General features: G+C 51.8%; 2 protein-coding genes across 6 annotated transcripts in view; one reads left to right on the top strand and one right to left on the bottom strand.

The window, feature by feature from the left end:
• Smpd3 (sphingomyelin phosphodiesterase 3) overlaps positions 1 to 18,469 on the top strand; it is an 83,431-nt gene extending 64,962 nt beyond the window's left edge. For all 5 annotated transcript variants that reach the window (XM_006255543.5, NM_053605.2, XM_063278337.1 and 2 more), the window contains 7 exons: positions 4,742 to 6,262; positions 11,228 to 11,303; positions 11,405 to 11,560; positions 13,341 to 13,430; positions 13,621 to 13,684; positions 15,259 to 15,421; positions 15,662 to 18,469. In XM_006255543.5, the coding sequence (XP_006255605.1) occupies positions 4,946 to 6,262; positions 11,228 to 11,303; positions 11,405 to 11,560; positions 13,341 to 13,430; positions 13,621 to 13,684; positions 15,259 to 15,421; positions 15,662 to 15,763 (1,968 nt within the window). In that variant the 5' untranslated portion in view covers positions 4,742 to 4,945 and the 3' untranslated portion in view covers positions 15,764 to 18,469. The remainder of the gene's footprint in view (positions 1 to 4,741; positions 6,263 to 11,227; positions 11,304 to 11,404; positions 11,561 to 13,340; positions 13,431 to 13,620; positions 13,685 to 15,258; positions 15,422 to 15,661) is intronic.
• Positions 18,470 to 19,276: 807 nt separating this feature from the next.
• The window catches only part of Prmt7 (protein arginine methyltransferase 7), a 50,806-nt gene continuing 50,107 nt past the window's right edge, over positions 19,277 to 19,975 (bottom strand). Inside the window, exons 17-18 of the mRNA NM_001014153.1 lie at positions 19,707 to 19,803; positions 19,277 to 19,495 (exon numbers count right to left, since the gene is read on the bottom strand). Of these exons, the coding sequence (NP_001014175.1) occupies positions 19,322 to 19,495; positions 19,707 to 19,803 (271 nt within the window). The 3' untranslated portion in view covers positions 19,277 to 19,321. The remainder of the gene's footprint in view (positions 19,496 to 19,706; positions 19,804 to 19,975) is intronic.

The following is a 19,975-nucleotide window of genomic DNA, read 5'->3' as shown; positions in this document are numbered from 1 at the left end:
TCAGAGCTCACGTTGCCATGCCAACTTCTCCGCGGCAGCATCTAGGCAGAATGGGCTGGCCTGATCTCACAGCCGCTGGTGAATGCAGGCACATTCTGGTAATGGGATTGGAGTGATCACAGGCCTTTCCTTTGGAACCTGGGGCTTGGTCCAGCTCCTGTTTAGACTCAAAGACTTATAGGATAATTTGCTCTAAGACTCTAAGCTTATAGTGAGAAAGAGAGCTCAGCAGGCTTGAGGTTCAGAAGACAGGGTAGTAAAGGAGGTACAAACCGCAGGCAATGCCAAATGAAGCAATTACCAGCCCTCCAAAGTTCAAAGACCCCCTCAGAAATGGCATTACTTCTACACAGGATCAGGACTTGCTTTGCCCAGAACTGACCTGGCTTCTGCACCTTCCCAGTGCCAGGGAAACTCAGGTTCACAGTCAGCATCTGCACAAGGCCCTTGAAGCTACTCTGAGGCTGTGTTCTGCGCTGTCAGTGTGCTAGCCAGGCCCACCTTCCACAGCTGCAATTCTGTGGCCTGGTCATTTGATGCTCGATGGGAACAGTCCTGCCTCCCACAGCTTGCCCAGACAGGGCCATTCCTAAGGATTCTCTTCACTGGGGAGGGAAGAACAGCCTCTGGACCCACGTGTAATTATCTAGAGCGAGACCTTGGTTTAACTCCAGCTTCTGAGCAGCCATAGTGCCCTTCCCACACTCTAGTCACATAGGTTATTGACTAGGAGTCAAGTGCCTTCAGAGTTGACAGGCTAATTTGCAAGAATGGCCACGATGAAGCCATTGCCTTTAATGCCTCAGGCTTCCCAGAAATGCCTGGGACTATAGACTTAAGATCCTGGAGTGGATTTGTCCACCCTTCCCTCTTCCATGTGGACTGAGGGTTTTCTGGGCTCTCAGACTTTCCTAGGCCAGTTCTTCTCCACTTACGTCCATCTGTGGCCCACAGAGCTCACTGTCCCCTCTGTCTTCACTGCCAAAGAGAGGGGCAAGTGAGCAAAGGCTTTGGCTTTGGCACCTGTGAAGATCCCCAAAGCTCACTGGTTCAGTCAGGGTCCTGAAAGTCCTGCGGATGGGCTCAGGTTATCCCCCTAATAGTGAAGAAAACACAAATTGGGGAGAGGTGTGATACACTAGGTGGCCTCAGGAAATTGAAGGAGAGGAAGCAAGAGTGACTAGACCATCAGCCAGGTCCCTCTAGTCCTCGTGGTAGCCCTAGAGGTACGCACTGCTACCCCTTTCAATGGTTAGTGCCAGAGAGTTACTTGGGCTAGCCTGACTCCCAGGTTGAGTGCAAGACTACAAAGTTCAGGTAAAAGGAGAAAGCCTGGTCTCTACATCTAAGCCAGAGAAGCTGGCTCCCAGAGGTCCTGCCTTGGGGCACCATATACCTCCCAGTCATAACCCCACAACTCATAATGAAGGGATCAGGGATCCTGCTAGGATCCCCGAGGACCAAGAGCCTGAGAGTATTCAGCTCAGCTCTACAGACCTTGCTATGGAGGGAAAGAGATGTGGCTTCTAGTAACCCTAGAACAATATATTAGGATTTCCAAAGGAGGCCAACCCAAGGGTGACTGTCAGTCTTAGCATAAACCCTGAATGACCCACCTAATCTAAGAAGCTGAGGTATGCACGGCCTTGGAGGAACCTGTTGCTCCCTTAAGAATGTCCACAGCAGGACTTGCTTGCAAAGCTGTCAGTTCAAGGACATGAACTAGAGAAGAGGAACTGAGAAGAGAATGGGGCCCTGTGCCCAAAGCCAGAACCTATGCCCGTCACAGACTCATGCTTGACCCCACCTAGACAGTGCACACAAGATAAAAGGGAGATAAGCAGGGTGTGGCCGAGCACCTGCCTGGACTTGGAGAGCCTGGGAAAGCCACGTCCTTCCACGGCCACTCCTTTGAGCACTTTAAACCCCTGGGAAGTTGCCAGCCTCTCGTGTTTAACTGCAGTGCTCCTCTTTCATGAGGAAAGTGTAGATCAGACTAATTAATGTGTGCTGTTTGTTTACCCTCCTTTCATTTCCGAGACAAAATAATTATCTAGAGCGTTAGAAACAGCCTCGTCCATGGCAGTCCCTCTGTGTCTGCTGTCGCATAGCTTCCGGGTGTATACAGGAACTAGAGCAGGGCAGCACCCACATGTCCTCCTTTCAGGGCACTAAAGAAGAGGCTCAGGGTAGCTGGATTTGGGGTGACAGCATGGAGGACCAAGGGACTCAGGGCTGTCTCATTTTAGAGAATCCCTATGGTGGTAGTACTCCCATGAGCTCCTGCAGCTGCCACTCCAGGCCCTCCCCTTCACCAACCCTGTAAAAATGGAGACCAAAACATGCCCATGTCCAGCCCAGGACTAGCAGAAAGATCACTGCAAATGAGAGGATTTTGCCAAAAGGGTTTCTGGGCTCACAACAAGAATGAAGGGAGCAAGGGGCAGCTGAAGATGGATTCTCTTGCCTTGTCTCCTAAAGCCCTGTCCCAGGCAATAGCTGATCCCAATCTTATTACCCAGCATTAGGATTGAGCCACACAGGGGTTAGAATGGGTCATGTTTCCCAGGAAGCCTGACTCACAGGGGTGCCCTAGCCCCCTCGTGGACAGTGCAGAGGCTCTTGGGGTGCTAACAGACCTCCTCCCTGATCCTTTGTCCTTAGGTCATCTGTGCAGCCCACATTACTGCCACAGGTCAAACCTGATGCTCACCACGGGAAGACCGACTTCACAGAATTCATTCCTTACGTGGGTTGTTTCTGCATTTGTTACTTCCATTCCCAATCGGAGTGGCCCACGACCAGGGCTTGGCCTCAGACACCTAATCTCTGTGGATCTTAGGCAGGAGGGACTCCTAGATACAGCTCCAACTCTAGGCCAAGTGACAGCCTGGCGTGGGGCTGGGGCTGGGGCTGGGGCTGCATATGCCTTGGACAGGTTCCCTGAAGAGAATGCTCAGCGGAGTCCTGAAGGGTACAGAGGGGGAACAACAGTCAAGAAGAGAGTTGCATGCTCTTGGGCCACCATCAACTGTAGAAATCCCCACTTCACATGGAGTGCCTGGAGGAGGGGAAATGGCTGCCTCCTTCCTGGCACCAGCGTCATGACGGACCTCTGTTCATTTATCCTATCTGTGAGTCGCCTGACACTTTTGCCTTGACCTGAAACCCTTGTGTAGCCCCTTCCCTCTTGGAGCCCCTCATCTGCTGGGTAGGTAGGCATATCCTGAAGTACGTGAAACACAAGCTGCGGGTCCCTGTTCTGTGGGACGGACACACACACACACACACACACACACACACACACACACACACGAACCTGCCTCAGCCACCTGGGCAAGGAGATGAAGAGTCTTCCCCAGGAAGCTGAGTCTAGGCTGAGCTGTAGAGAGGCTGAGGGAACAAGCAGGACTATGGGAGCTCCTCAGAGGGAGCTTCTGGTACCACCGTCAGAATGACTAGGGAAACCGTAGTAAGTGACAGGCTGTAGAGACTGCAGGCCAGCTGAGGAGGTGTTCCTCTAGTCACTGTGTGGAGAGGGTGGAGGCTGATAAAAGTTGATCAATTGTGACACTGTCCTCAGCTCATACTGAGATGCTCAGAGGGACATGAGGACAAAGGGAGGGCAGTATAAATGATATCTAGGTTTCTAGCTCCAGTGACAGAGGTCTCAGGAGGGAGGAGAGAATGCAGGGCCAGGATGTGTGATGAGGGTCTGGGTCCAGACCTGCTGAAGTGTCAGGGGCAGAAGTGGTGTAGAACGTAATGAACTTACCTGTCTGGCCTTGTAACCAAAATACAGGTCATGCATCCTGGATTTTCCCCTCAGGATGAACAGCATGAGTCCCTGGAGGCTGGATAAACACAAGACTCTTTCTTTATGGACATAAAAAATCAATATACCTGTCGGCCTATTCTAGGTGTGGCCAGGCCTGCTCTCGAAACTGCTGTGACTCAGTCCAGCCTGGGGCAGGGACCAAGGATGAATGTGTATAGGTGCTGTTGGCTCTGCTTGAAGCTGCATCTTGGACTACAAGCCGGAGAGTCAATAAAACTTTGGCTCACGCAACCCCAAGAACCTTCTCCAAGTGTCTAGGGGAGCGTCGGGGTCCCTATAACTGGATAAGCCGTTCAGCAGGTCAAACAGTCTGTGCCTGGGTCCCCACTGCCTGGGGTTCTCTCAGGACACTGTGGGGTAGCACATAGAGCTTAGTCAGTTGCTCAGGAAGCCAGACTATGGCTAGAGCAGGCTGTGTGGGATGAGGCTTCCTTGCTCTTCTGCCCAGCCTGCCTCACTACCCTCTGCCCTCTAACTTTTGGCCCTTCTGTCTGTCCTGGTCTAGTTGGCACTAGATAAAAGGTGAGCAGACATGTTTACCACTCCTCTAACTAAGGCCACAGCCCGCCAACTTAGAACACACCCCTGGCTCCCAAAGGGTTTCACTTGCTTCTAGCCAGTGTCAGTCTAGCACACTCTCAGACACACCCCTTTGTACCCATAAGGCTATGCCCTTCTGTAAACATGGGCCATTTTTTAAGCAATTAAGTTACAGAACCAAGACAGCCAGCTAGGGACAGTCATGTACTAAGCTGTTTATTCCTAGAAAACAAAAATCTATAGGCAAATGGAGCATGCTGGGGCATTCTTTTGGCCCCAAACACTCCGTGTGAAACGGATTCCCTGGTTTTTGGAACAGACTAACTCAGTAAAGGACTCACTTCTTCATTCTCTTTTCTACAGGTTTTCAACAAGCTTCCATGTCCCAGCATGGCCCCTTAAAGTGAACCATGACTGTCTGTGGGACACTCACCACTGATCATCCAGAGTCCCATCTCACCAGGAGGTGACCTGTCCTCCACCCTCCACCTGCCCCCGCCTGGGAAAGTGCTGCAGCTGCCACGGACACCATGTAGTAGGGCCGGCTGCGGCGCCCAGTGAGCTGCAATGGTTTTGTACACGACCCCCTTTCCTAACAGCTGTCTGTCTGCCCTCCACGCTGTGTCCTGGGCCCTCATCTTCCCATGTTACTGGCTGGTGGACCGGCTGGTCGCCTCCTTCATACCCACCACCTATGAGAAGCGCCAGAGGGCAGATGACCCTTGCTACCTGCAGCTGTTCTGCACCGTACTCTTCACGCCAGTCTACCTGGCTCTGCTTGTGGCTGCGCTGCCTTTTGCCTTTCTTGGGTTCATCTTCTGGTCTCCACTGCAGTCTGCCCGCCGGCCCTACTCCTACTCCCGGCTAGAAGACAAGAGCCCAGCTGGTGGGGCAGCCCTGCTTAGTGAATGGAAGGGCACAGGGGCTGGCAAAAGCTTTTGCTTTGCCACAGCCAATGTCTGCCTCCTCCCTGACTCGCTCGCAAGGCTCAATAATGTTTTCAACACCCAAGCCCGGGCCAAAGAGATTGGGCAGAGAATCCGCAATGGGGCCGCCCGGCCTCAGATCAAAATCTACATTGATTCCCCCACCAACACCTCCATCAGTGCAGCCAGCTTCAGCAGCCTGGTGTCGCCGCAGGGCAGTGATGGGGCCAGAGCTGTTCCTGGGAGCATTAAGAGGACAGCCTCTGTGGAATACAAGGGAGATGGTGGGCGTCACCCCAGCGATGAGGCTGCCAATGGCCCAGCCTCTGGGGAACAGGCTGATGGAAGCCTTGAGGACAGCTGCATTGTGCGAATTGGTGGTGAGGAAGGAGGCCGGGCACAGGAAGCTGATGACCCTGCTCCTGGGAGCCAAGCCAGGAATGGGGCTGGTGGGACCCCAAAGGGCCAGATGCCCAACCACAATCAGCGGGACGGGGATTCTGGGAGCCTGGGCAGCCCCTCCGCCTCCAGGGAGTCCTTGGTGAAGGCACGGGCTGGACAAGACAGTGGTGGCAGCGGAGAGCCAGGCAGTAACAGTAAGCTGCTGTATAAGACCTCTGTGGTGAAGAAGGCAGCAGCCCGCAGGAGGCGCCACCCTGATGAAGCCTTCGACCATGAGGTCTCAGCCTTCTTCCCAGCCAACCTGGACTTCCTGTGCCTGCAGGAGGTGTTTGACAAGCGTGCAGCTGCCAAGTTGAAAGAGCAGCTACATGGCTACTTCGAGTACATCCTGTATGATGTTGGGGTCTATGGCTGCCATGGTTGCTGCAATTTCAAATGTCTCAACAGCGGTCTCTTCTTTGCCAGCCGCTACCCTGTTATGGACGTGGCCTATCACTGTTACCCCAATGGGTGCAGCTTCGATGCCCTGGCCTCTAAGGGAGCTCTGTTTCTCAAGGTAGGCGTCCTCGGCTCTGCCTGAGGGCTACACATTAGCTGTCCCCAAGCCACACAACGAAGTAGGCCACAGACCCTGCCAACCCTTACTCCCTGGGAATGCTCACTCCCCTGATGGATGAATTAGGACAAAGCTTTTCATGCAGCTGAACTCAGGCCCCCAGCCCTACTACATGGGCTCAGGCTGAGGGCTCAGGCTGAGGGCTCAGGGCCAGTTTCTCACATCGGAGTCACTTTTGCTTATCTGTAAAGTGTAGTGGGACTGACCTGTGTGTTGAGGCCCAGACAGGATTGGTGGAAGAGGAAACAAGCCCCATCTCCATTTACACAGGGCAGAGACCAGAGTAGGCCAGAGTGCAGGCCAGCGTAGGCACTGTCAGGTCTGCAGGCTAAGACCACACTTGGCCACTGAGGCCTCAAGCTTCTTTGGCCAGGACAGCCCCCACTTCTTTGACCGGGACAGCCCCCACTTCTTTGACTGGGACAGCCCCCACTTCTTTGGCCGGGACAGCTCCCACTTTGGGTTGTCAGCAGCTGCCTTGTCAGGCTGTCTGCCCACCAGCCCCTGGCTTCACTTCATAGTCACTAATTAAAGTGAACCATAATTATTTCTGCTCATTTGGATGCAGTTGGAGGAGGTTTTAGACCATGATAATTTGGTCATTACACATTATCTTCCACAGAGCCTGAAAGACTGTGTCAACTTTTTGTTCTCTATCTAAAAGCCACTGTTAAGTGAATCTGGAGTTTTCTGAAGCACCATTTGGCCTCCTGATGCAGATGGGGCTCTGTGCCCCCCGGGGCAGCAGCTCTTCTGCAGAGAGACTTGACTGAGGGGCTGCTTGGTAGGGGACCCTGACTATGGTCTGGCGCAAGTTTCTCTCATTCCCAGTGCCTGCTGGGAGTAAGGGGACACTGATTCCACTGAGCCTGCCTCACCCTGGGCTGCTCGGGGCCTCTCGCATGATCGGCCAGGTAGGGGTCCCAGCTCTCCAGCCACAAAGACGTAGGTCACCTGACACACAGTTCCAGCCTTCCTATCCTGACATATGGTTCATTCGCGATGTAACTGAAGATGTATTTCTGTCTTAGTAGCCAGAGTGGCCTTCTGGGAAGGAAGGGGATCTGTCGTCAAGTTCAGAGTAGAACCTTGGCCTGATAGAGACGGCTGTGAGCCTGGAGATGTCCACAGACTACTGCAGTGCAGGACAATCCACATATCCCCTCCTCACCTCCCTCTCCATCTACGACCCTGAAACAGTTCTAAGAACAACTTCTTGCACAGCATCTCCTCTGGGGCTCTGTCGTTAATGTTCTTTTTGTCTCCCTTTACCTCATAGGTTTCCAACTAGTTGGCAAACATGTCGATCCATGCCACCCCGAACCTTAAAGCCACCCAGTATGGTTTTTGTATCAAACTTGATTTGCAACATCTTTTAAAGCTGGGACAAGGCTGACATGTTTTCTATAGCTGAAGGTTTGGATAAGCATGTAGCCAGATCTCTTTACTTCTCAGGGTCCCTGTCCCCCAAGGGAGTGCGCTCCCACAGCCTAGCCTCCATTTGTCTCTGCTGGTAACCTTGCCCCAGCTTAGACCTCAGGCAGCTTTCATGCCTCAGTCTGGCTGACTTACTCTTGAAGCAAGCTCAGCACTGCCCTGCGGTCCCCACTCATGCTCTCCTATGCTGAAGCCTGAGGAAACCAACCGCCCTGGCTGCACCCTGTGCCTGCCCAGTCTATCCCAGATTCTTCATTTTACTTTCAAATGCCCCTGGTTCCAACTTCACCATCTCAGCCGTATTCCTTTACACTTGCCCACTGTGAATGTGGCTGACTTCTTCCAGTGAGGCCTCCTTCTCCTTACCAAACCTGATTCCTACAGCCCATACTCTGCCCTAACAGACCACCCACCCGATGGGTCCTCCACATCCCATGCTTTCTTAGTTTTGGTCTTGCCAAGCACAGGCCAGTTCTCCCTTTGTGGGCTCCCTGACTCTGCACTCAGGTATTTGGGGGGCACTTGTCCGGCCAGGTGCTGCCTTTGGGAGCAGAGCTGGGCCCTATTGGGTAAGACTGTCCTGCCACAGAAGAGGGTCAGGCCCATCTGGAGAGGAACTGGGGGCTTTGGGAAAATGCAGCCAGCAGTCCCTCCCTCCCTTTACCACCGCTCTCACTGGGGCACAGTCTCCCAGTTTATTTCATGGATCCCTTGAAGTGGACAATCCCACAAAGGAAGGGCTGTGTTCCCTTTGGCCTCAGCTCAGCATAGCTAATTCTGAGCACCTTTTTAATCAACATTCTGTGCTGTCAGAACTAAAGGGCACAGCCTCTCAGAGTGACTGTTTTTGTAAGAGAAACACACATGCCTACACAGGTCCTGAGGACACTGCGTTTGGAGTGGCTGGGACCTAGCAAATAATAAATTGGATGCTACAGAGATCACATACCTGTTAAGAGGGAGGTAGGGGCGTGAGGAGCAACTGTGGCCTTGCTACTGTGGTGTCCTCACCCCAGGCGGGGTCTTCTCTGCTGCGGGCCAGCAGGGATGCTTTTGTCAGCACAAGGCAAGCGATACTAAGGGAAAGCCTGACAAATGTGTGGCTGACCTTGACAAAGACGCCAGCAGCCCAGAAAGCAGCAAAGAGCAGTGTCTGGAGGCCAACAGGTCTAGCATGTGCCCGTCTGAGTGCTGTGAGCCTTAGTGTGCCCATCCATTAAATGGTACACACTCAACAGGTGAGGAAGGCCCAGCTTAAGTATACATGGCTGAAGATTACAGTGGGAAAAACTTGTTCCTGAGGAACCCCTGGGGGCCGTGCCATGTGCTGCTTTGAGCACTGCATTCTTAAACGTGCTTTTTTTTTTTTTTTAAGATTTATTCATTTATTATATATAAGTCCACTGTAACTGTCTTCAGATACACACGAGGTACAGACGAGGGCATCAGATCTCTTTACAGATGGTTGTGAGCCACCATGTGGATGCTGGGAATTGAACTCAGGACCTCTGGAAGAGCAGACGGTGCTCTTAACCACTGAGCCATCTCTCCAGCCCTTAAACATGCTTTTATAACAAGATATATCAGTGGTCCATAATTTTACAGGACTATTTCCAAGAACAGGGGTATGAGATTGCTGCACTATGGGCCTGGTATATGGACAAGAACTGAACATGTGAGTTAGAAACAGCAAGACAGTCTGTCATCAAATAGCCAGACATTCACCCATAGGCATGCACCTAGGGGAAGAAGGTGGAGTTGGAGAAATCCAGGGGACAGAACTGAGAAAGCCAGATAGGGAAGAAGACCCATTCGACTTCAGCAGCAGCAGAACACTGCCTGAGAGGCCACTGTTGTATCCTTTGCTACTGAGAATGAAGTTTGGCTTCTGTGGTCCACCTCCCTGGGAAGTGCCTGGGTCTGAGGGTTCATCAACACAGGAAATTCAATTGGAACGGTTTAATGAAGTCGGGGAGGGCAGCTGCTGCTCACAAAGAAATATGTGTTATTGATAGAGATTCTGAGGACGGGTGCCCACAATAGTCCCTGAGGGGTATGCAGGCGAAGGACTCAAGCAGCCTCCAGCAGCTGGTGATGAGGGGTCCTGGGAGAGGCCTCAGGTGGTGGGAGGGGAGGAGCTGTGTGTTCTCTTCCCTCCAGAGCATAGCACTGACAAGGGCTCATTCTTGTGCTGGGTTACACATAAGGAGCAACAGCTGCGTTGTCTTTGGGACAAGCAGTTAAGATGCCCATATTTATGAAACCAGAATTAGAGATGGCCTGCCTAAGACACCTGCTTGCTGAGCCAGGCCCACCCAATGTAACTCTGCCCTAGTAAAGAAGGGGTCAGGTTTGGAGAAGTGGTGACATGAAGGTGCCACTGTGGAAGCAGGAGGGCTGGACTCATGAGGCCAGCCCATGTCAGGGGCCCAGAACAGGGGACATAAGCTAGAACTCTGGTCTAAGACTAAGGGACTACAGAAGACCATGAACCATAAATTCATGAAGCATACAGCCAGTTGGGGCTCTAAAGACATACTAGCAGGTGGCTGCCCATGGCCCCTCAAATGGGTTGTGGCTTTGAATTCAGATTGGAGGGGCAATAGGTCAAGTTGAGAGTGTGGTCAGAGGAGGAAGGAAAGAGTCACTGAGAGGAGATAAGACTAAAAGAGGGATGAAGAAGACGGCTCCATGGTTAAGAGCATATACTGCTCTACTGTAAGGACCAGAGTTAGAAACACCCACACTAGGCAGCTCCAATTCTGGCTTTTGTGGAGAATGGGAGGGGGGTTGCATACACACTGATGACGATGACGATGATGATGATGATGATGATGATGATGATGATGATGATGATGATGAATATTAAAAAGACTAAAGGTTAGATTGGGCATGACACATGGCACATATCTGTGATCCTTGCACATGAGAACCAGAGGCAGGAGGATTGCTGTAAGTTTAAGGTCATCCTGATTTATGTTCCAGGCCAGCCAGGGTTACATAGCAAACTTTGATAACTGCTCTTCTGGTAAGATTACACTCTGTCTCAAAATAAAAAACTTGAAAGTCATGTAGGTGAATGTGCCAGTCACCTGGTGACACCAGGGACTGGAAGGAGCTTGCCTGTGACTTGTAGCTGGTGATGAGGGGTCCTGGGAGAGGCCTCAGGTGGTGGGAGGGGAGGAGCTCTGTGTTCTCTTCCCTCCTTCGCCCATAAATGCTTACACAGATTGCTGACAACCATATGACACTGCAGCCTGATGTTTCCTTTACTTGTCCTGCTTCTATTACCAGCCAGCTACTTCCAGAAGTAGAGAATGACCTGTCTCCACCTGGGCACTAGCCAGAGTCTAGCCAGGAGTCGGGCAGAGCAGGATGGGGACAGCTTGAGCAAAAGGCTTTGGGAATTGCCAGGGTCCCTTTGCACTTGGAGAATAATGGCCGTACTGACACCCTGCCTTCCCCCAGGTGCAGGTGGGAAGCACACCTCAGGACCAAAGAATTGTTGGGTACATCGCCTGTACACACCTGCATGCCCCACCAGGTAGGCCACAGCCTGGGATCTTCTGGCTCTGGGTTCAATACCTGGGACCTGGCTGGGAGTCCAGCTCAAGCTTCACAGTCTGGTCTCTGTCCTGTCTACAGAGGACAGTGCCATCCGGTGTGAGCAGCTGGACCTGCTTCAGGACTGGCTGGCTGATTTCCGAAAATCTACCTCCTCGACCAGCACAGCCAACCCCGAGGAGCTGGTGGTGTTTGACGTCATCTGTGGAGATTTGAACTTTGATAACTGCTCTTCTGGTAAGATTACACTCTTTCCCTCTCAGATCTGAAGCCCCAGGCAGAACACAGGCTCCAGGCATGGTCACAGGCTACAGTTAGGTAGTCCGAAGAACTTCTAGTTCTCATGTGCTGTATGTGGGAAATCTAGTAAGACTGATGTGTTTGTCCCACACTGAATTCCTAGCATGGGGACAACACATATATTGCCAAAGAAGCAGAGGCCTCTGGATGGAGACAAAAAGATACCTCCAAAATGGACCCAGGGCAAGAGAGGCTCTTCCAATAACACTGGTTTACACTGGGCCAGGAAAACAGCTCAGTGTAGCACAGTGACTAAGAGCACTGGCTGCTCTTTCAGGGGACCGACCCAGGTTCAATACCCATTACTCACACGGTGACTAACAACGGTCTGAACTTCAGTTTCAGGGGAGCAAATGCCATCTTTTGGCCTCTGTAGACACAGTGGTACACAGACATACATGCAGGCCAAACAGCCATACACGTAAAATAAAGTAAATACAAACTATTCAAAAGCTGGCTGAGCAGGCAAAAGCACTGAGCTGATGACCTGCACAAAACTTGTCCTGTGACCTCCCATGTTTGCTGTGGCACATGTTCTCTCTCTCTCTCTCTCTCTCTCTCTCTCTCTCTCTCTCTCTCTCTCTCTCACACACACACACACACACACACACACACACACACACACACACACACACACACACAGAGAGACGACTGGCCTGAACTACTGGGTTATGCTAGGTATGATGGCGCACTGCCTGAAGTCTCAGTACGCAGAAGGTAGAGGCAGAAGGACACGGCAAGTTTAAGACTGCCCTGGTCTACACGGTTATCTCTAGGCCAACTAGGGCTACATGAGTCCTTGTTTCAAGAAATAAAGAGCAATCAAACCTTTTAGGATAGAAAACGTCAATCATCGGTGAAATTTTAAACAACTGGTTTAAATCTGTTCTTACTAAGACCTCTTTTGAGGTAGGAGGCTTTGAGCCTTCCTTGGCCTGGAAGCCTCACGGTTCTGACACTACAACAGGAGCTACAGCTCCCCAAGGAGCCTGTGAGTTCAGGCCTCAACCTTAGAGCAGAAAACCTCAAGGTCTCACCTGGAATCCAGGATGGTGCCCTCACCTGGTGGCAGCAGGTAAAAGCTGTTATAACCTTTCATGGCCAGGAAGAACAACAGTGGCAACTCCAGGATAGGCAAGGAGAATGCAGTTCCCACCATGGATCACACGCTCACCAACACAGAATGACTTTCCTCTGTGGGACACCAAGGCTGTCACAGCCAACACAGAAGCTCCTGCCCCAGCACATGCCATGTTTTGGTCAAAACACACATAGAATAGGCTTTTGGAGGGGATCCTACTAGGAATCCTAACCCAGTGCCCTTCCTTCTAGCCCGGAGAATTGCGGGCAGTGTCAAAGACTTTACTGGTCCAGTGAGTTGGAAGGACACATGGGTCTCTGAGGCATCCAGATCTGTAAGGAGCAGGAGTCCTGGCCACAACATTATCCAGTCCCCACAAACATTTGCCATGGACTCTGGGAAGGCTTGGAGGACAGAGGTCAGAGTGTTGGGGTACATCCTGAAGGTACAGAGAGCCTGTGACAGATGAACTACAGTGCCAGCTATGGGACCATCAAAAGAACCATAAACCCAGAGTGCTTATGCCTAAGAGACAGGAACCTAGTGGCATATGATAGGAGTAACTGACAGGAACCAGCTGATAGGCAGCAGGTGCCTCAGGCCACACAGCGTTCCTCTCTCCATTTTCCCACACAGATGACAAGCTGGAGCAGCAGCATTCACTGTTTACTCGCTACAAGGACCCCTGCCGCCTGGGGCCTGGGGAGGAAAAGCCTTGGGCCATTGGTAAGCAGGGGGCTGGGCTCACTGTGGACTTCCCATGAAAAGGCCACAAGAACCCTGAAGAAGGGGACATGCCCTAGGCAGCTGTACAGATGCCCCTAAAGTCCAGATGTCTGTCTAATCCCTCCATAGAGGCCACCCTTGAGGTTGGCTAGATCCTGCTTCAGTCACCACTTCCCTCCTTTGTTCCCAGGCACCCTGCTGGACATAAACGGTCTCTATGATGAGGATGTGTGTACCCCAGACAATCTTCAAAAGTAAGTGCTCACACTGCTGAAGGATGTCAGGGACCCCCGATCCTAACCAGCTCCCAGGCCTTAACAAGGAGTGGAACCCTGACTAGATTGTAGAGAGAGGGACTGGGCAGGTTCCAGGAAAACCAACTCACTCAAGCCACTAAGGGCTTTTGTGTGTCAGAAAGTCCTTCTACAAGAAAGAGAACAGATGGATGGAGGCTGTCATCACTCTCATAATCTAGAAATTTCAGAGGCTAGAGTCTAGAAGGGACAAATCTTAAACCAGCAGTCAGGATCGAGACTTACACTGAAAAGGGCTCTTGTTGAGTATTCTAGCTATTATGGGAAAAGCCAGAATTTCCAGGATCAGGCCAAGGCCTAGAGAGCTGCTGGGTAAGGGGTATGTGGAGAAGGAAGCCCCCCGTAGCCTATACCCACCTACCAGACAGACAAACGTGCCTGGAGAGCATACACACTGTCTTGAAAGGCAGTTCTATCTGACCAGCTCCATCCTGGAACCCACTGAGGCTTCCTTAAAGGATCCAGCGGAGAGGCCAATAGCAGACTGGATCTATAATTCACAGCCCAATAATGTACAGAGCCACTGCCATGGCTCCTTGCAGCTAATCTGAGCCAATTAATTAGATTATAGACTAAATTTGAAACATCATCCTATGCTGAGAGAATTATCTTTTCATGAGATGATTAAAAAATGACTATTAGTAACTGTCAGATCATTGATGCTAGAATTTATCATCAAAGCAAAAGACAGTAATGGATTATATCTTTGAGTGTTAACAATGATCTGAATGTTATTAGTGTATTTATCTTAAGGCTGATAAAAACTTGTAGAAAACCATGTTTAACAGCCTGATCTCTCCAGGCACTTAAATTTATCTAGTGTTAATCACCCGGAGGCCTGGGCAGTGTCTCCCATGCCAGCTTCTGGCCTGAACCTGCTCCTGGTAATGGGCTTTCAGGGCTCCTCAGCTTGCCCAGGGTGGCTTGGGCTCTCAGGGGAAAGGCTAGAAGGAACTGTGTGAGGCATGTAGACACCCCATGAGTTTCCTGGCTCTGGACGCTTTCCCCCAAACCAGGGTCCATAACAACAACTCATTTTACAAAGGAAGTAGCACTCAGAAGTTTGGTGACAAGCTGTTAGTGATTGATTCTTAAGGACACACTCATAAAATGGCTGAGACCTCCACTGGAGTCCTTTCCTGGTTCCGGTAGGCCCTGCCAATCTTACGTAGTCTTGGGGCTTCCAGAGAAGAAGGCCCTGAGGCTCAAACAAGCTGCTTTTGGCTCAGAAGAGAAGAGGTTGGGAGAGGGGTGTTCCCAACATGACCACAAGCCAGGAATGTCGTGACTAGTATCAAGAGTGTAGAAAGGGACCGGGAAACTGGCTAGCCTGAGGTGAAGGCAACCTGTGATGGGTGGTGGAAGGCATCTTCCCTCTGGCTAGGCCCTTTGTGGAGCCAAAAGACTGGCAGATCGAAAACCCAGAGGTCTGGTCTCCTCCCTCTTACTGAGAGTGCGGCTCCACAGACTAGGGCTGGCACAGGACGTTAGCTTGTTTCCTTTCTGCCTGACAGGGTCTTGGAGAGTGAGGAAGGCCGCAGGGAGTATCTGGCCTTTCCCACCAGCAAGAGCCCAGGGGCTGGACAGAAGGGACGGAAAGATCTGTTGAAGGGCAATGGCCGCCGCATCGACTACATGCTGCACGCTGAAGAGGGGCTGTGCCCTGACTGGAAGGCTGTGAGTCTGAGGCTGTGCCCTGCAGCCATGCATAGTACTTTGAACCCAAACCCTCCTTTAAAATGAAATCCATAATTTCCACAGCCTGAAATCCTCTGTACAACCCTAGCCCACTTAGCCCTACATGTGGAACCTCCCACCCTAGGCTGTCAATCAATCCCTGCCCCCAGAACTTCCCTTCACAGAACGCCCTCTCTCTGGATCTAATCAAAATGTTTCCACTTCTTTCCCCTAACCTAGGAGGTGGAAGAATTCAGTTTTATCACCCAGCTGTCCGGCCTGACCGACCACCTCCCCGTGGCCATGCGGCTGATGGTGTCTGCAGGGGAAGAGGAGGCGTAGACCAGCCATGCCACTGATCTCGAGCAGTGGGGCCTCTGCCAGCCCTTCAAGCCACAGCCCATGTCTGGCTGTGTCCCCTCCACTGAGCACCTAGTGCTGCGGGGAGGAGGGCAGGGGCAGGGAAGAGCGAGCCCACCAATCCCCTGCAAGCCTGCAAGCCAGGCTGCTCTGTGCCTCTGGGCCATCTCTGCGGACAGAGGACTTGGGCCAGCCTGGGAGCCCCAGCCCTCTGACCAGTGCCATTCTTTCCAGTCACGATTTTCTACAAAAATACACAGCACAACACAGTTTGTAACCCAAGGGTTCGTATGAGGACCGGGTTTATGTTCTCTTTGTATCTCTTCTCGAGCTTTGTCCAGGGTTCATCGCTTTTGTCTGCTGCCAATGTTGTCTCGCATGCCTGCACCCTCGCATGCCCGCTGCCCGCATGCCGTGTGCCACACTGTAGCACCCACCTAGACTCCTTGCTCGGGCCTCACCTAAGGCCAAACTCAAAACACAAAACAATCAGAACCAGCCAAAGAAGCACTTCCTGGGCACAGTTGCCATCTCCCCTCCAGCTCGGTGGGGGTGTGACTGACGGCTGTCATTACCTGCCAGCCCAGGCCTCTTCCCAGGGTCTTGCATTCAAGGGCGATTACATTTTAAGATGAAAACAGAAAACGTTAAACACAAAATCACCCTTCGGTTAGGGTCTGTAAGTCACTGGGTAGAACTGTGCTCTTCCCCAGCCTACACAGAGGGTCCAGCTGGCTCTGGCCACCCCAGCAGCTCCTGTAGGGGACTGACACCAGCTGTGGGGCCCTAGCAGGAAATCCCAGAGGGATCACTTTTGTACAGGAAGGGGACCCAGAGCATGGGGGGAGGGTTCAGATTTTGAAGACGACAGGTTTGTAGCTTCTTCCTACCCAATATGTCCTCTTCTATGGGGCCCCTTGGGTTAACCTCTTCCTGAGGACTTCCCTCATCCATGTGTGGCTGAGCTCAGGAACACTTGCCTGCCCCAAGTCAGGTTGCACCTCTGGCCTCCCAGGCCCACCCTTCCTCAGTGGCTAACCTGAATGAAGTGGCAGGAAACCAAGATATAGAGAATGGCTTCTTCACCACTGAAAGCTCAGGTGGCCAGCCAACAGCTACTCCTTGTCTAGGGCAGGGCTGATTCCAGACAGCATCCACAAGCCACTCTTGCCACTGTGACTAGAGCCAGCCCCAAGCTCAGCACAGTCAGGCTGCTAGAAGCCCACTGCTCTCCACCTGTCCTGCTCAGGTGCCCAAGAGCGCACTGACTCCGCCAGCCTCCCTTCAGAGAGCAGAGGCTGATCCCTGACTACAAAAGGAAGATAGTCTGTCTCAGGCTGCTGAGCTACTGATTTGAGGGACTTCTGATATCCCTGATGGTCTCTTCAAAGTCCTTTGATCTTGTATCTGGCCTGGCTCAAGGCCAACTCTGCCTTGTGATGGAGGGAGCATCAGGCCCCTGCTGTTGGGACCTCTAAAATGCTGGTGCCCTGAAGCTGTGCCTTGTCACCCATTGAGTAGCAAGAGGAATCCAGAGAGGCACACATTTAACAGATGCCAGGCCCTGTGCTGAGTGGATCCTTCAGAGTATGGCAGCTTGGCACTAGGGCATTTACAGCTGGTGACACTGGCCTCTTAACCTCTTGGCCTAGAGAACCCTGCCCATGTTTGAGTGTCCAGAGCTAGGACAGCCTTGCTGGGCTCTCTGCTATGCCCCTCTTCTGCCAGGGCCTGACCTCCCAGGAATCTGGGAGGTCCTCATGGAATGAAAGGTCCCTACTCCTGGAAACAACCAAGATTCTAACATTCAAGGCACCATTGGGCAGGCCTAACCCCTAAACCAATGGCACTGTGTACAAGGAAAGTAGATGAGGCCAAGGCCACGGCTGGGGTCCCTAAACCTGGGTTAGGGTAAAACGTTTGGAGTCAGAGCCGCATCCTTCTCTCCTTCCCAACTCCCAGGGCGGCCTTAGGCAAGTCAAACAGCCTTGTGCCTCTGTTATTACAAGGTCACCTCTACACAGTCAGGTTCTGAAGCCCAGAGGAGGGACAGCCTGCCTTCAGGTCCCCTACACTTCTCAGCACTGAGGCCATGACCATCCGCCACAGTTCACTGTGGTTTGCCTGTGGACTCAGGGCTCGTGTACTGCCAGGCCTTTCTATTTCAACTTTTAAAACAGAAGAGACATTGCCAGGATTCCAGATTCCGTGACAAGGCCGACACAGGGGCAGTCACAGGGACCACTTGAATCCTAACCGGCTCTGCCTGTCCAGGACCTCTCAAGGAAACATAGATAAGTGTATTAGTTTAGGAAAGACCATTCAGTTCATCTTTATTTGTCCAAAACCACCTGGAGTTTTAAGTATGAATATTAACCTTGATGCTTTTTAACTATTGTATTAACTTGCTCAGATTTAGAAATACTGTTTTAAAAGAAAACGAAGAAACTTTTTTAATTTCTGTATTTTTTTCTGTATTGTATCCTCATGGGACATTAGGGGTTTTATATGGTAAGACACCCAAGGTTTTGGTAAAACATTATCAAATATATATCCAGACGATTCTTCCCTAGAAGAAAAAACAATCTTTATGCCTGATTTTAAAAAGTTGAAAAGAGGTGGATTTTTCCTTTATGGTGCTGAAAGGAAGGATGGAGAATGAGGAGAAAATAAAACTGTGAGGCTCAAGACTGGCATCTTGTCTGTACTTATTTTCAGGACAACTGGGGAGAACCTGCTGATTTCCAGAGCTGATCCCAGCCTGGGACTTCGGGAAATCACTGAGCACACAGCCCATGTCTGCCATATTGGTTCTACTACTCAGTCCCTCCAAGACTGTTTCATAACTGAGAGGTCATTAGCAAGTGCATGGGTGGGCAGAGGTGGGACAAGGCTGAATGGCCAACTGAGGAATCTCTGCACTTTCTGATTCAACAAGGTTAGGCCATCACAGCGAGGGTCTTCAGACATAAGACAGGAGAAGGCCACTCTGCTTGTTTTCTTCCCATGGGCTTCCCACAGGGAACTGCTTGATGATGACCTCTTCCACGGCCTGTGAGCAGCGGCCTGGCGTCTGGGTCTCACAGCTTACCAAACCTCCTGCTGGTGTGCACTGAGGCCGGATACCCAAGTGTTTATGAATGTGGCTTGGTAAAGCTACTTGGGGCATCCTCGTCCTCTCAAACCAGACCTTAACAGGGCCTAGGGAACTCCCTGGAAAGCAGACAGGCCAGGCAGGTCCTAGGTGGGCAGTCCTGCACTTGTCCTAATCAAGATTGCTCCTCAGTCGTCCTCCAGGCGGGACAGGACGCACTGCCTGACCCCACCAGGGCTTTCTACATTCTCAGGATCACAAACTGTTCTCCCCAGTTAACTCAACTCTCCAGTCACTCACCAGCCTATTCTGCCTGCCACATCTGATGCGTGCAGATGCCAAGGAGGTACATGCAAGGAGAGAAATTCCTTGGCCTTCTTTCCCCATTGAGCCACAAGCCATTCAGAGTCTGCAGCCTGGTGGCCATTTTATTTCTCTGTAAGAGATCAGTTCAAGGTGTCGTCTGCAAGCCTAAACTCCATGGTGATGTCTCCAGTGAGGGGGTGAAACTCCACAGCATAGCTGACTGATTGAGGGCCATCCAGAGGCGCGCTAGGATCCAGTGTGGCACTGAGGAAGTACACAGCTTGCTTGCAGTGGGGGTTCCAGCAGCAGTCCCCCTGCATGACGAGCAGCAAAAAGATGGGAAGGGTCCCAGACACCCAGGCCACCTTCCCAGCACATGCCACTAACATTGGAAAACAACCTGGGCCACCTGGGAGCTATCTGCCCTGAACAGGGCATTCACAGCACAAGGGGTACAAGGGGTACAAGGGGTACGAGTGGCTCGCAGGCACACACACACTCTCGGCTCAGTGCCTGTGGTACTACCTTGTCCTCTGCAGGGTTCATGAGGCCGGTGCTGACAGTGCTATCTGGAGTCAGCTGGTATTCCATCCACAGGACAGCTCCATGGCTCTTCCCGGGCCTGGGAGGGAATATGGAACCAAACAGACACACAGACATGGAGGAGTCCAACCAGCACACCCTTCTGCTTTTCTGAAACCTCAACCAGTCCCATCCCTCGCAGTCAGGAGTTTATTATTCCCTACTTATGGAGATAAGACAGAACGGTTGAGCCAGAGCAGCCGTAGCTCTCA

The sequence above is a fragment of the Rattus norvegicus genome, chromosome 19 (genome assembly GCF_036323735.1).
Source record: "Rattus norvegicus strain BN/NHsdMcwi chromosome 19, GRCr8, whole genome shotgun sequence".
Taxonomy (NCBI): domain Eukaryota; kingdom Metazoa; phylum Chordata; class Mammalia; order Rodentia; family Muridae; genus Rattus; species Rattus norvegicus.
The sequence above is the reverse complement of the archived record's forward strand: the minus strand, read 5'-3'. Positions and strand labels throughout refer to the sequence as shown.